Source organism: Artibeus jamaicensis, unplaced genomic scaffold (assembly GCF_021234435.1).
Source record: "Artibeus jamaicensis isolate MK-2021 breed Jamaican fruit bat unplaced genomic scaffold, CSHL_Jam_final contig_456, whole genome shotgun sequence".
NCBI lineage: Eukaryota > Metazoa > Chordata > Mammalia > Chiroptera > Phyllostomidae > Artibeus > Artibeus jamaicensis.
This window is the reverse complement of record NW_026521839.1, coordinates 5,066,213-5,081,807: the sequence shown is the minus strand read 5'-3', so window position 1 is coordinate 5,081,807 and position 15,595 is coordinate 5,066,213. Positions and strand designations below refer to the sequence as shown.

The following is a 15,595-nucleotide window of genomic DNA, read 5'->3' as shown; positions in this document are numbered from 1 at the left end:
CAGATCAGAGAATTACGGGAGCTAGTCTATGTCTTTCATGGTACTATTTGGTCTGGAACTTTGGAGCCTGGTAAAGATAGTAATAACAATAGATAAAAGTAAGAGTCCCTTTCCTCTCTTCCTTGTGTTAACATCTATGTCAATCAGTTGTTGCTTGGAAAATCAGTCAATCAATTTAAATAATAGTAAGATATTCCCCAGTGATGGTGTAAGATTGGGAAAGGAAGAGGGAAGTTTAACCTATTAATAGTAATTTAAATTCTATTAAGCACATAGTTCTTGGCATGCTCATTCTTTGCATGTTTTATACAAAGAGAATCTAGAACTTTAAAGCATTGCTATGGCTAAATGGTCTATATTACTGTGTTTATAAACACACACTCCCATTTAAACCCCCATACTTTAGACACTTAGTTCAAATACAAATATACATTTCATGATATATTTATGGGAATTTATAAACATGACATACTTACTTAAAGCCTGGTTTATTGCTCACCATTATTTTTCATGTTCATCTGTTTTATTATGTAATTGGTCATGCTTCCATTTGGAGTTGATGGTGGTTGTATGAGCAGATCTCAAAAAATATTACAGGAAAAGGACATCCTCATCAAAACCTTCAAAGCTTCACAGAAGTAGAGGCTGATTTCCAAAAGCGAATGTAGAGTGTTCCCCCTCTTAAAATTCTGCACGGAAGTTTCACACATGCGAAAATATACCTGTGGAAAAAGAAAACCCATCGACCAAATTTCAACTAACACTCAACGCTAAGTAGAGTTTAGTAATTTACTGTTTCTGGAAGAAAAACATTGGATCCTCGATTACATATCTGCAGTGAAAATTGTCACGAAATGCAAGAAAAAAAACCCCTATATAAATGGAAAGCGTGAAAACGGAGTCATTTTACACTTACACATTCATGCGCATGGTGTCGCTCTTCACCGAGATCGTTTCCCCGAAGAAATTTCCTCTGCTTCCTTCCTGCTGAAAATTTGGCATAGGGTAGAAAACCTCTAGCGAATCCTCCCACAACAGAAGGCTGTAAAACTGGATCTTGAGAGTTCATTTGAGGTGTGCTATTCTATACACTTAAGGTATCTCTGAGGTCTTTTGAGTGCACCATGCTGTTTTCCTGGCGAGGAGCCCCGGAAGCCCGACGTCTGCTGATCTCGCTTCTGCTCCTCGCGGTCTGGAAGGTGGGGAGCGGCCAGGTCCACTACTCGGTCCCCGAGGAGGCCAAACACGGCACCTTCGTGGGCCGCATCGCGCAGGACCTGGGGCTGGAGCTGACGGAGCTGGTGCCCCGCCTGTTCCGCTTGGCGTCCGGAGGCCGCGGGGACCTGCTGGAGGTAAATCTGCAGAATGGCATTTTGTTTGTGAATTCTCGGATTGACCGCGAGGAGCTGTGCGGGCGGAGCGCGGAGTGCAGCCTGCACCTGGAGGTGGTGGTGGAGCGGCCGCTGCAGGTTTTCCATGTGGAGGTGGAGGTGAAGGACATTAATGACAACCCGCCTGTGTTCCCTGAAAATAAGAAAGTACTAATCATTGCAGAATCTAGACCCCCGGAAACTCGGTTTCCACTAGATGGCGCATCCGATGCAGATATTGGAGTAAACTCAGCTTTGACCTACCGAATCGATCCCAACGATTATTTCGCTTTGGACACACAAAACAATCCTGAGCAAACGTCTTCGTTATCACTTGTGTTGAAGAAATCCTTGGACAGAGAGGAAATTCAGGAGCATAGGTTATTACTGACCGCCAGTGATGGAGGTAAACCCCAGCTGACTGGCACAGTTCAGCTGCTGATCACAATTCTGGATGTAAATGACAACGCCCCACAATTTGACAAATTCATTTACAAGGTGAGAGTTGTAGAGAACGCATTTAATGGAACATTAGTGTTCCAGCTAAATGCCACAGATCCTGATGATGGTATAAATGGAGACATAATCTACTCATTTAGAAGGCCCGTATCGCCTGCGGTGTTGAATGCATTCATTATAAATCCCAACAGTGGAGAAATTAAGACAAAAGGTAAACTGGATTTTGAAGAAAAGAAGTTTTATGAAATACCCATAGAGGCAATTGACCAGGGGAATATTCCAATGGCCGGTCATTGTACCCTTTTGGTGGAAATACTAGACATAAATGATAACGCCCCAGAAGTTACCATCACTTCTCTGTCACTCCCTGTGCTAGAGGATGCTAAGGTGGGCACTCTCATTGCCTTGATCAGCGTGTCCGACCACGATTCTGGCGCTAACGGGCAGGTGACGTGCTCAGTAGCACCGCACGTTCCCTTCAAGCTGGTGTCCACCTTCAAGAATTACTATTCTCTGGTGCTGGACAGCGCCCTGGACCGCGAGAGCGTGGCGAACTATGCAGTTGTGGTTACCGCGCGGGACGGGGGCTCGCCTCCGCTGTCGGCCACAGCCAGCGTGTCCGTGGAAGTAGCCGACGTGAACGACAACGCGCCCACGTTCGCGCAGCCCGAGTACACGGTGTTCGTCAAGGAGAACAACCCACCCGGCTGCCACATCTTCACGGTGTCCGCGCGGGACTTGGACGCGCAGGAGAACGCGCTGGTGTCCTACTCGCTGGTGGAGAGGCGGGTGGGCGAGCGTGCGCTGTCGAGCTACGTGTCCGTGCACGCGGAGAGCGGCAAGGTGTTCGCGCTGCAGCCTCTGGACCACGAGGAGCTGGAGCTGCTGCAGTTGCAGGTGAGCGCGCGCGACGCGGGCGTGCCGCCTCTGGGCAGCAACGTGACACTGCAGGTGTTCGTGCTGGACGAGAACGACAACGCGCCCGCGCTGCTGCCTCCCGGGGCGGGCAGCGGGGGCGGCGCTGTGAGCCAGCTGGTGTCTCGGTCTGTGGGCGCGGGCCACGTGGTGGCGAAGGTGCGCGCGGTGGACGCGGACTCTGGCTACAACGCGTGGCTGTCTTATGAGCTGCAGGCGGCGGCGGGTGGTGCGCGCAGCCCATTCCGCGTGGGGCTGTACACGGGCGAGATCAGCACGACGCGTGTCCTGGACGAGGCGGACGAACCTCTCCAGCGCTTGTTGGTGCTGGTGAAGGACCACGGGGAGCCTGCGCAGGTGGCCACGGCCACTGTGCTGCTGTCTCTGGTGGACAGCGGCCAGGCACCGAAGACATCTTCGCGGATGTCATCGAGGCCACGGAGCCAGAGACCGCCCTGGTGGACGTGAACGTGTACCTGATCGTCGCCATCTGCGCAGTGTCCAGCCTGTTGGTGCTGACGCTGCTGCTGTACACGGCGCTGCGGTGCTCGGCCCCGCCCAGCGAGGGCGCGTGCGCGCAGGGGAAGCGGGTGCTGGTGTGCTCGAGCGCAGTGGGGAGCTGGTCGTACTCGCAGCAGAGGAGGCAGAGGGTGTGCTCTGGGGAGGGGCCGCCCAAGACGGACCTCATGGCCTTCAGCCCCAGCCTACCTCCGGGTCTGATTTCCTCAGAGGGAACAGGTGAACGAGAAGCAGATTTAGAACATTTGAAAGAGGTGAGCTCCTATTTAAAGTTGTCTATTTTCGCCTTCCTCACAGTGTTTGGTTTAAGATTCTCCAATGTCAATTTTAAGGTTATTTTTTAATAATGCTAATCATTTTTATGGTATTTAGTGAGTGTTGTTGACAAGATTTATTGACTTATTCTTCAGATTGAAATCTCAGTCTGAATCAGTATAAATTGTCAGTAACGCTAATGCTTTGTTTTATTGTATTCTTAGTAGTTGCTGTGTGTGTAAGCATTTGCAAAAAACAGCACATTGTGAATACTTAAATATTTTGAAAACATTCGTTTAAGTGAAGCCCGTTTAGAAATTTAAAGCTCTTTATTTTTAGAATTTATAATATACCTACATACATGTTTTGTTATAAGAACATAAAATTTTTTATACAAATGTCTTTTTTAAATTTAATTTATTTATCTTTAGAAGGGAAGGGAAGGGAAGGAGAGAGGGAGAGAAATATCAATGTACGGTTGCTTCTTGTGCATCCCCTGCTGGGAACTGGCCTGCAGGGAACCAGCCTGCAACCCAGGTATATGCCCTGACTGGGAATCCAACCGCGATTGTCTAGTGTTACTTAAATTTTATTCCTATATACTACCAGTACATTTGAGCATAATCTCATTTGTATTTTTTAAAAAATTATTAATTAAATTCTTTGCTCACTCTTTAATTGTAACTTTTTTGTTTTTCAGTTTGAGGAAATTCTCTGTAAAATACAGATATTACCTTTTATCTTCTGCCTATATTAAAATATCTTTTTCTTTTTAATAATTTACATTGATTTGTTTATAGCATATTTTGCCATGTAACAGTGTACTTAAGTTACTATATTAAAATGTATTTATTTTTTTATGGATTTTAAAAACCAGGTTTAGTTAGAAATATCTTCCCAACTCTTACATTGAACATTTGTTAATTAAATTCACTTATTAAACACTTATTTTAAAATTTAATTTAATTTTAAATTGAGGTATAATTAACCTAACATTATATTAGTTTTAGGTATACAGTGTAATAATTAAATATTTGTACATATTGTGAAATAATCTCCATAAGTCTGGTTAACACTTATCACTATGTATAGTTACAAATTTTTTTCTTGTGTTGATCTTTTAAGATATATTTTTCAGCAACTTTAAACATACAATATAGTCTTGTTAACTGCAGTCACTAGGCTGTATATTACTTCCTCTGACATTTATTTTATAACTGTAGGTTTGTACTTTAACCTTCAACCATTTCACCTATCCTTCACCCCCTGCATCTGGCAACCACTGGAATCAGAGCCTGTGTGTTGTCTTTTAGATTCTATATGGGTGAGACTGTTTTTCTTAATGTAGGTGTTTATTGCTATAATTTGCCTCTTACAACTGTTTTGGCCAAACTTCATAGGTTTAGGTATGTTGTGTTTTCACTTTCAGTTTTTTCAAGATTTTTTTAAATTTCCTTTTGATTTCATTTTTGACCCATTGGTTTTCAGGGATGTGTTATTTAATTTCCACATCTATGTAAAATTTCCACATTTTTGCCTCTTATTTATTTACAGGTTTGTACTGTTGTGGTCAGAAAAGATACCGCATATGATTTCAGTCTTGAAATTTTCAAAGACTTGTTTTGTGGTCTAATGTATGATCTATCCTTAAGAATGTTCCATGTGCACCTGGGAATAATGTACATTCTGCTGCCATTAGATGGAATGTTCTGAATGTTCTGAACATTCAGATGGAATGTTCTGCCATTAGATGGAATGTTCTGAATGTTCTATATTTGTTATTTCCATTTGGCCTAAAGCATAGTTTAAATTCAATGTTTCATTATTGATTTTTCTGTCTAGATGATCTATCCATTGACAAAAGTGAGGTATTGAAGTCCCCTACTGTTACTGTAGTGTTTTCCAAGACTTCTTTCAGATCTGTTAGCATTTGCTTTGTGTATTATGTGCTCTGATGTTGGGTGCTTGTATATTTATAACTGTTATTTCTTCTTGATGAATTGAACCCTTTATCATTATATAATGACCTTCTTTTTCTCTTATTACAGTATTTTTACTTAAAGTCCATTTTGTCTCATATGAATGTAGCTACCCCTGTTTTCTCTTTACTTTTGTTTCCCCTTTGCCTGGAATATATATTTCCATCTCTTCAATTTGGGCCTGTGTGTATTCTCCCAGGCAGTGTAAATGTCTTGGAGACAGTGTATAGTTGGGTATTTTTATTTTTTTTAATTCAGTCAGCCACTTTGTGCCTTTTGAATGGGAAATGTAATCCATTTACATTTAAAGTAATTATTGATAGGTAAGGACTTACTATTGCCATCTTACTAATTATTTTTTGGCTGTTTTATACATCATTTGTTCCTTTATTCCTCTCTTGCTATCTTCCTTTATGAACTGATGGTTTCCCATAATGATATAGTGGTGGACTTCGATTCCTTTTTGTTTTTTGGTTTTGGTGTATCTACTATAGTGTTTTTGTTATTGTCCTGTGGTTATTCCATGGCTTACTTGAAACATCTTATAAAACAATAGTCTATTTTAAGCTGATAACAACTTAACTTTGATCACATACAAAGACTCTACTCTCTATTTTATGTTTTGGTTGTTACAATTTATGCCTTTTACTTACTGTATATTCATTAAAAATTATTGTAGCTACAGCTGTTTCAATACTTTTGTTCATATCCCTTATAATAGAGTTAAGTGGATCACACCACTATATTATATTATTAGAGTATTCCGAATCTGGCTATATACTTACCTTTACCAATGTGTATTGTATATTTTCCTATGTTTTAATTTTTCCAGTTAGCATCCTTTAATTTCAAGTTGAAGAACTCCTTTCAGCATTTCTTGTGCAGCAGATATACGGGTGATAAACTCCCTCAGCTTTTGTTTATTTGGGAAAGTCTTTATATTGCCTTCATTTCTGGACAACTTTGCAGGGTAAAATACTCTTGGTTGGCAGTTTTTTTTCTCTTTCAGCTCTTTGAATATATGAGTCTACTCTCTCCTGGCTTTACAATATTCCTATAAAAATTTCACTGATATCCTATGGGAGTTCTTTTGTATGCAAAAGTATTTTTCTCTTATTGCTTAAAAAATTCTCTTTTTGTCTTAAATTATAAAGTTTTATTATAATTTGTCTTGAAGGTGACTGTTTTGCATTGAAATTTGCCTACAAAGCATAAATATTTGAACATTTGAATTACTGTTTTTGAATGAATGGATTAAATAGCTGTGAAATATCAACTTATGTTCTTTCAGGTATGATTGAAATATTACATTCAATCTTTAACCCCTGGGAAAGAAAAACACAAATCCCAGTGTTCTATGAAATGTTAAAAAAAGTCTCACTTCAATGTCTTACTTCATTTAACTGCTGTTATTTAACCAGTGATATGATATTGCAACCATGTTGCAGTTGAGAATTTAAGATTTCCATTCTGTTCTTGAGAGGAACAGTACACAAGTGCACTCTACTTTCCCTAAAAATTGTTTATAAATTAAAATTTATAAATTCAGAAGTAGAGCTGGAAACCTAAAGAGTTTTTTTAAAGGAAAGATTGTTTTTGCAATGCATCTTGTATTTTGTAAACATAAAGAAATACCAAATCAAAGCCCTGATTGGGTAGCTCAGTTGATTAGAGCATTGTTCTGATATATCAAGGTTGCAGGTTTGATCCCTGGTCAGGGAACATACGAGAATCAACCAATGAATGCATAGATAAGTGGAACAACAATAAATCAGTGAGTTACACACACTCTCTCTGCCTTCCTCTATCTCTCTCAAATCAATAAATGTTAAAAAATTTTTTAAAGAAATAATAAAGCAAGATTAAGTGCTTGGACTTCCAAGATCATGTACTGACCTAGCTTACAGAGGCTGTATTAGTCTTACTTATAAAAAATATAGTTTTTAGCAGATGGTTTTTTCAAATAGAAAATTATAAGCATTTCAACATCATAAAATTTTGTTATTATTACTGGATAAATAATACACACCGTAGACAATTATATACTTTTCTACCCCTGGATAATGCATTTGCTAACTTCCCAACCAATATGCTGCTATTGTCATTTATTTTAATATTATACACACACACACACATATAATCTTACCAGACATTATAATAATTTTATGCAGTCATTATTTATTAATGAACCAGTATTGATACATTTTTATTACATAAAATCCAAAACTTATTTGGATTTTCTTACTTTTTACCTAATTGTCATGATCCCATCCAGGATACCATAATACGTTTAGTTGTTTTATGTCCTTAGGAGCATCTTGGCTTGTGTTTTTCTCATGATTAGGCTAGGATTTGGGGCTTTGGGGAGGAAAACCACAGAGGTAAAGTGCCATTTTTTATCATGTCATATCACACTATCAGCAGGACTTACTACTTTTGAAACCTTGCTAGGTTTCTCCACTATAAAGTTATTCCTTTTCCCCCTTTCCACCCTGCGCTCTTTGGAAAGAAGTCCACAATTAAGATGTGGAATAGCTACATAAGTGCAGAATAGCTGCATAATTGCTTCTAGTCTTTCTCATCTGACAGAGAAGGGACATATATGTGTATACACTAACCTGTTGTATGTGTAGGTATCTACAGTCTACAGTATATATACAAATATAATACAGATAATGTAAACATTTGTTTCTATATTAAGCTAAATATGAGTTTATACTAGTGTCTCTAATCTGTTAACACGTAGATTGTTCTAACTTTCTCTTTTTGCTTATCTGTAAACTCCCTTTTCAACAGGGAGAAGCCTGTTCCAGTTGTCTGCTATTTACTCACTTAATTGTTCAGTTCCCATGTGCATGTACAGTAAATTCAGAATTGTTAACCTGTATCTTGTGGACCACAACTTTACCACCTAAATAACAGTGCTTATGTACAGTTTCTTTTGCTTTCAGTCCTACAGACTTTGTTCATTTCCAAAGTCACTTGAGTCAGCACCTTTTTCCTCCACTCTCTTCAGTGAGGTTTTTTTCCCATACATATACAACATGATTGGGTTGTTTTGGTTCTTCTCTGTTTTTTAAAAATTCTTTTGTTTTGTCATGTGTCATTCTGGATATTTTCTTCTGACCTATATTCCAGTTCATTGATTCTCTCTTCTACTAGGTTTGCTATACTATTAAAAACCATTGGGTACTTCATTTTGATTATTATATTTTCTAGTTATATACTTTTCAACTTGGTTCTTTTTAGTCATTTTCAGTTTCTTCTCAAAGCTTTCAGTTAGGCTTGTTATTTCCTTGAACATATTAAATATATTATGTGTCTCATGACTTTATTATTTGAATTGCATGTGAGTTTGCTTAAATTGTTTTCTTTTTCTTTGTTGGTGATTTCTTTGTCTTATTTCTTCTTATGCTTGGTTGAATTTTTATTGAATTCCAGAAATTCAATAAAAATTTTGAAAAAATGTCAGGTACAATGAGGTCTAAGATGGTCTTCTCTGAGAGAGAATGTATATTTGCTCCTAGCAGGGCCATAGGGCCAATTAGGGCCATTAGAAATCCCAGAAACCTTAACCTAAATTTAAGGACTGAGATAATTTGAAGAGGACTTCTGCTATTATAAACATTTATTTATTTATGGTGTATTGCTCTTTTGGGGATACCCAAACCAAAGCATGGGGGAATTTCCAGGAATCTCCTTCCTGGAGTACTCAGGACTCCAGTTTTTGTCTTTTTAACTCAGCACTCTCAAAATCTCTGCTCAGCTTCTCAGTCACCTGTTTTGTTGCTGTCTGTGTCAAGAGACTTATGTAACAAGAGGTAATTGGCTCAAATGATCCGTAAGACCCTTAAGTACACAGCACTGAGTTGTTTCTAGAAATAGTTCCCACTTATTTGTATTTTAGTCTTAAGACTAAAGTATAGATAGGAAACACTGTGAACCAATTGTGTAGTGGAGAGCTAAATTTCATGGCATAGACAAATACAAAATAGTAGAATCTATGGTAATCTGGTACTGATACAACATAAAACTTTTGGGACAACTGTAATTGAACAATAATTTTAAAAAGAATAAGCACAAAATGTGTACATAAAGGAGAAATTAGTGAGGTTTGCTGTCTTCACCATGGAATTGGAATCACTGACTCCCTGCCGTTATTTTTACACTTTCACATCAGATATACTCTTTGGTCAGGTAGATATGTGACCCAATCTAACTGAATCTTAATTAAAAAAACATTTAATAAGTTGAGTGTGTTTTTTGTTTGGTGTTGGAGAGATATCTCTGTTTTTAAAAATATTTTATTTATTTATCTTTAGAGGAGAAGAGAAGGATAGAGGGAGAGAAATGTCAATGCATGGTTGCCTCTCATGCGTCCCCTGCTGGGAACTGGCCTACAACCCAGGCATGTGCCCTGAGTGGGAATTGAACCTTGATCCTTTGGTTCACAGGCCTGCGCTCAGTCCACTGAGCTACACCAGCCTGGGCAGATATCACTATTTTTAAGATATCTTTTCCCATGGGCATTTAGGATTGGACCCAATTTCTGGTTCTTCAACTTCCCTTTATAGATTTTCCAGGAGCCTTGTTGTGGTTAGAATTCTAGCCTTAACTTTGTGTATTTTTAACTATGTGACATTTTGAGCTTCAGATTCTATATCAGAAAATTGAGTGGAATGTAGAAATGAATGTGAAAGCTCATTGAAGGCTGAAAAATCACATGTGAATTATGCATTATTAGTATTTTGGGGAGACATGCCATTAGATTGTGAGCCATAGAGATAATGATAAGATTAAAAATCCCTGGATATGGGAAAGTAATGATGATACTCTGTTAAAAGCTGATTGAGACCCTCAAAACTCCAAAATGTGATTTTTTAAATTTATTCACTTTAATATTTATTCATTCATTTATTTATTTAAAAATAATTACTAGGATGCTGGGAAGAATCCACCAAGAAGACATTAACATTGTAAACATATATGCACCAAACATAGGGGCACCCAAATATATCAAGAAAATCTTAGAGGACTTCGAGAAAGATATTGACAGCAACACAATTATAGTAGGGGATTTGAACACCCCACTATCAAAAATGGACAGATCTTCCAAACAAATTATCAACAAAGATATTGTGGCATTAAACAACACCCTAGATGAAATGGACTTAACTGATATATATATAGAGTCCTTCATCCCAAAGAAGCTAAATACACATTCTTTTCAAATGCACATGGAACATTTTCAAAGATAGACCACATGATAGGACACAAAACGAGCCTCAAAAAATTCAAGAAAATTGAAATCATACCAAGCATCTTCTCTGACCACAAGGGACTGAAATTAGAAACCAACCCCAAAGAAAAAACCCAAAGCACCCAAAAACATGGAGACTGAATGGTATGCTATTAAACAACGAATGGGTCAAGAATGAAATTAGGGAAGAAATCAAAACATTTCTGGAAACAAATGAAAATGATCTCACAACAACCCAAAACTTATGGGACACAGCAAAGGCAGTCCTGAGAGGGAAGTTTATAGCAATAAAGGCCTACCTAAAGAAAATAGAAACATTTCAAACAAACAACCTAACCCTACGCCTGCAAGAACTCGAGGAACAACAACAAAGACAGCCCAGAGCAAGCAGAAGGAAGGAAATAACCAAGATTAGAGCAGAATTAAATGACATAGAAACTAAAAGCACAATTCTAAGGATCAATGAATCCAGGAGTTGGTTCTTTGAGAAGATAAACAAAATAGACAAGCCTTTAAGTAGGCTCATCAAGAAAAGAAGAGAGAGGACACAAATAAACACAATCAGAAATGAAAAAGGAGAGATTACAACTGATACCACAGAAATAGAAGGGATTGTAAGAAATTACTATGAAGAACTGTATGCCAAGAAATTTGAAAATCTAGGGGAAATGGACACATTTCTAGAAAAATACAATCTTCCAAAACTCAGTGAAAAAGAAACAGAAAATCTAAATACACCAATAACAGCAAAAGAAATTGAAGCAGTAATCAAAAAACTTCCATCACACAAAAGCCCCAGACCAGATGGTTTCACAGGAGAATTCTACAAAGCATTTAAGGAAGAGCTAACACCTATTCTCCACAGACTATTTCAAAAAATCCAGAAGGATGGAAAACTCCCAAATTCTTTTTATGAAGCCAGCATCATCTTAATTCCAAAACCAGATAGAGACACAACAAAGAAAGAAAACTTCAGGCCAATATCGCTGATGAACATAGATGCTAAAATCCTCAACAAAATATTGGCAAATCGCATCCAACAATATGTCAAAAAGATCATACACCATGATCAAGTGGGATTCATCCCAGGGATGCAAGGATGGTTCAATATTCGCAAATCAGTAAATGTAATACATCACATAAACAAAAGCAAAGACAAAAATCACATGATCATATCAATAGATGCGGAAAAAGCTTTCGATAAGGTACAACACCCATTTATGATAAAAACACTCAGCAAAGTGGGAATACAGGGAGCATTTCTCAAAATAATAAAGGCCATATATGAGAGACCTACAGCCAATATCATACTCAATGGGAAAAAACTAAAAGCTTTTCCACTAAGATCAGGAACAAGACAAGGTTGTCCACTTTCACCACTTCTATTCAATATAGTATTGGAAGTTTTAGCCACAGCGATCAGGCAAGAAAAGGAAATAAAAGGCATCCAAATAGGAAAGGAGGAAGCAAAACTGTCACTGTTTGCAGATGACATGATAGTGTACATGGAAAATCCTATAGACTCTACCCCAAAACTGCTCAAACTAATTAATGAGTTTGGCAAAACAGCTGGTTACAAAGTCAATATCCAGAAATCAAAGGCATTTTTGTATACCAACAGTGAATCAGCAGAAGCAGAAATAAAGAAAAAAATCCCATTTGATATAGCAAAAAGAAAAATAAAATATCTGGGAATAAACCTAACTAAGGAGGTAAAAAACCTGTATGCAGAAAACTACACAGCCCTGAAGAAAGAAATCAAGGAAGACACAAACAAATGGAAACATATACCTTGTTCATGGATTGGAATAATTAACATCATCAAAATGTCCATACTACCCAAAGCAATATACAGATTCAATGCAATACCTATTAAAGTACCAATGGCATATTTCACAGACATAGAACAAACACTTCGAAAATTTATATGGAACCATAAACGAGCCTGAATAGCAGCTGCTCTTTTGAGAAAGAAGAACAAAGTAGGGGGGATCACAATACCTGATATCAAACTGTATTACAAGGCCGCTGTAATCAAAACAGCCTGGTACTGGCATAAAAACAGGCACATAGACCAATGGAACAGAACAGAGAGCCCAGAAATCAACCCAACTCTCTACAGTCAATTAATATTCAACAAAGAGGGCAGTAACATAAAATGGAGTAAAGATAGCCTCTTCAACAAATGGTGTTGAGAGAACTGGACAGCTACGTGCAAAAAAATGAAACTTGAGCACAGACTTACACCATACACCAAAATAAATTCAAGGTGGATAAAAGACTTAAATGTAAGTCGTGACACCATTAAAGTCCTAGAGGAGAACATTGGCAAGAAAATCTCAGATATTTCACGCAGCAACTTCTTTACTGATATGTCCCCTAGAGTAAGGAATGTAAAGGAAAGAATAAACAAATGGGATCTCATCAAAATAAAAAGCTTCTGCATGGCTAAAGAAAACAGTATTAAATTAGCAAGACAACCAACTGTATGGGAAAACATATTTGCCAATGATACCTCAGACAAAGGTTTAATCTCCAAAATATACAAAGAACTTACACGACTCCACTCTAAGAAGACACCCAACCCAATTAAAAAATGGGAAAAGGACTTGAATAAACACTTCTCCAAGGAGGTCATACAGAACATTCAGAGACACATGAAGAGATGCTCAATATCGTTAGCTATCAGAGAGAGATGCAAATTAAAACCACAATGAGATACCACTTTACACCAGTCAGGATGGCTGTCATAAACAAAGCAACAAACAACAAATGTTGGAGAGGTTGTGGGGAAAAGGGGTCCTTAGTTCACTGTTGGTGGGATTGCAGACTGGTACAACCATTATGGAAAACAGTATGGAATTTTCTCAGAAAAATTAAAATCGACCTGCCTTTTGACCCAGCAATTCCACTGCTGGGCAATTCCACTGCTGGGATTATATCCTAAGAATCCTAAAACATCAATATCAAAGAACCTATGCACCACAATGTTCATAGCAGCACAATTTACAATAGCCAAGAGTTGGAAGCAACCTAGGTGCCCATCAGTAAATGAATGGATCCAAAAATTGTGGTACATATACACAATGGAATTCTATGCTGCATAGAGAAAGAAGGAGCTACTACCTTTTGCAACAACATGGATGGAACTGGAAAGCATTATGCTGAGTGAAATAGGCCAGGTGCTGAAAGACAAATACCATATGATCTCATCTTTAACAGGAAGCTAAACAACAAAACAAACAAGCAAGCAGAAAAAAAAAACAAAGACACTGAAATAGAGAACAAAGGGATAGTGACCAGAGGGGAGAAGGAAGGGAAGTTAAGGGGAAAAAGGGGGAGGGATTTGGAGGAACAAATAGGAAGGACACAGGGACGAGAACTAAGGGGGGTGGAAAGGGGAGGGAGGTGGGGAGCAAGGGGCGGGGGAGGCTGGGATGGGAAAAACAGACAAAAAACTGTACTTGAAAAATAACTAAATAAAATAAAAAAAAAGATAAGTAAACAAAACAAAGAATTGTGATTTGTATATTTCTCAAAAAATAAAAATAGACTATGTACATGTTACTGAAAAAAATAATTACTTATTACTTAAGTAATAAGTAATTACTTAAATAATAAGTAATTACTTATTACTTAAAAAATAATTACTTAAGTGGGCATGGCACTGTGCTGGATGCTGGGGATTAGAGAGAAAATATGCATACAACTTTGTCCTTGTGTAGTTTAGTGAGATAAAAATAATCAAACAATCAACCTAATAAGTGTAAATTTTCTTCAAAGTCCTACTTTGAAGGAAAGGACAATGTTATTAATGACAGCACATAAGAAGGAGATAAAGTGTTTGACTTGTTGAGTGAAGTGAAGGAAAACATTCTCAAGAAAGTGATGTTTGCTGTGGGACTTGAAATATAGGAATTAGCAGGAGAAGAAAGTACAAGGAGAAGGAAATAAGAGTATTTCAGGCCAAAGACTTTTCTGCAAAAGTCCTCAGACAAGGAAGGAAGACATGTTCAAAGACCTTAAAGAAGACTAGAATGTCTGGAAGGCAGGGAGCAAAGAGGAAGCGGGGCCTCAGATGGGGTTGAGACATGCAGGGTCCAGACTGTGGGGCCATGGTAAAGGTTCTGGCCTTCATTTCTAGGGCAGTGGGGAAGCCATTGAAGAGGTTGATGTGATGATGAGGATACTGTATCCCAGGGATCAGGTGATATTTAGGCAGAGTTGGTCTTCATCAGGCTTCATATCAGTTAGTTGAATCCTTAATTTTATAACATTATGTTTACAGAGAAGAGTAATTTAAGGGAAACTCTTCAATACAGAAAGGGATTTGTAAATTCATGCCTGGAGTGCATTATCAAAAAAGGTACTGAATATTAATTCCAGATAACATTTAAAAAATCATTAGACTGTGTTCATTTACCCAATGAATAAATGGTGCCTATTATGCAGATGTCATTAGGGTAAAAATAAGCCAAACTGGACTTTAAGTTACATCTACTAAGTATTCATTTAAAAAACAAAGACAACTTCCAGCCAAGATGAAGGTGTAGGTAGACACACTGTGCCTCTTCACACAACCAAAATAAGGACAACAATTTAGAAGCAAAATAACAACCAGAACTAACAGAAAATTGAACTGTATGGAAGTCCGACAACCAAGGAGTTAAAATAGACATATTCATCTAGATTGGTAGGAGGGGCAGAGTCAGGTGACTGGGTGGAGAGGGGTCATGGCAAAAAAAAAAGCAGTGGCACCGGGTGCGCAAGGCAGCATCTGACAAACCCTGGGCACACAAGATGGCAGCAGGCGGACCCTGGGTGCACAGGTGGCAGCT

The 15,595-nt window shown here is 38.2% G+C and overlaps 2 protein-coding genes across 2 annotated transcripts in view; both read left to right on the top strand.

Annotated features, from left to right (window-relative positions):
• LOC119051116 (protocadherin alpha-8-like) overlaps positions 1-15,595 on the top strand; it is a 72,593-nt gene that overhangs the window by 35,258 nt on the left and 21,740 nt on the right.
• On the top strand, positions 1,125-3,471 carry PCDHA13 (protocadherin alpha 13). Its single transcript, XM_053666466.1, is given in 3 exon segments — positions 1,125-3,171; positions 3,174-3,394; positions 3,396-3,471. Coding segments are annotated over 3 exon segments (2,337 nt in total). The 3' UTR covers positions 3,465-3,471.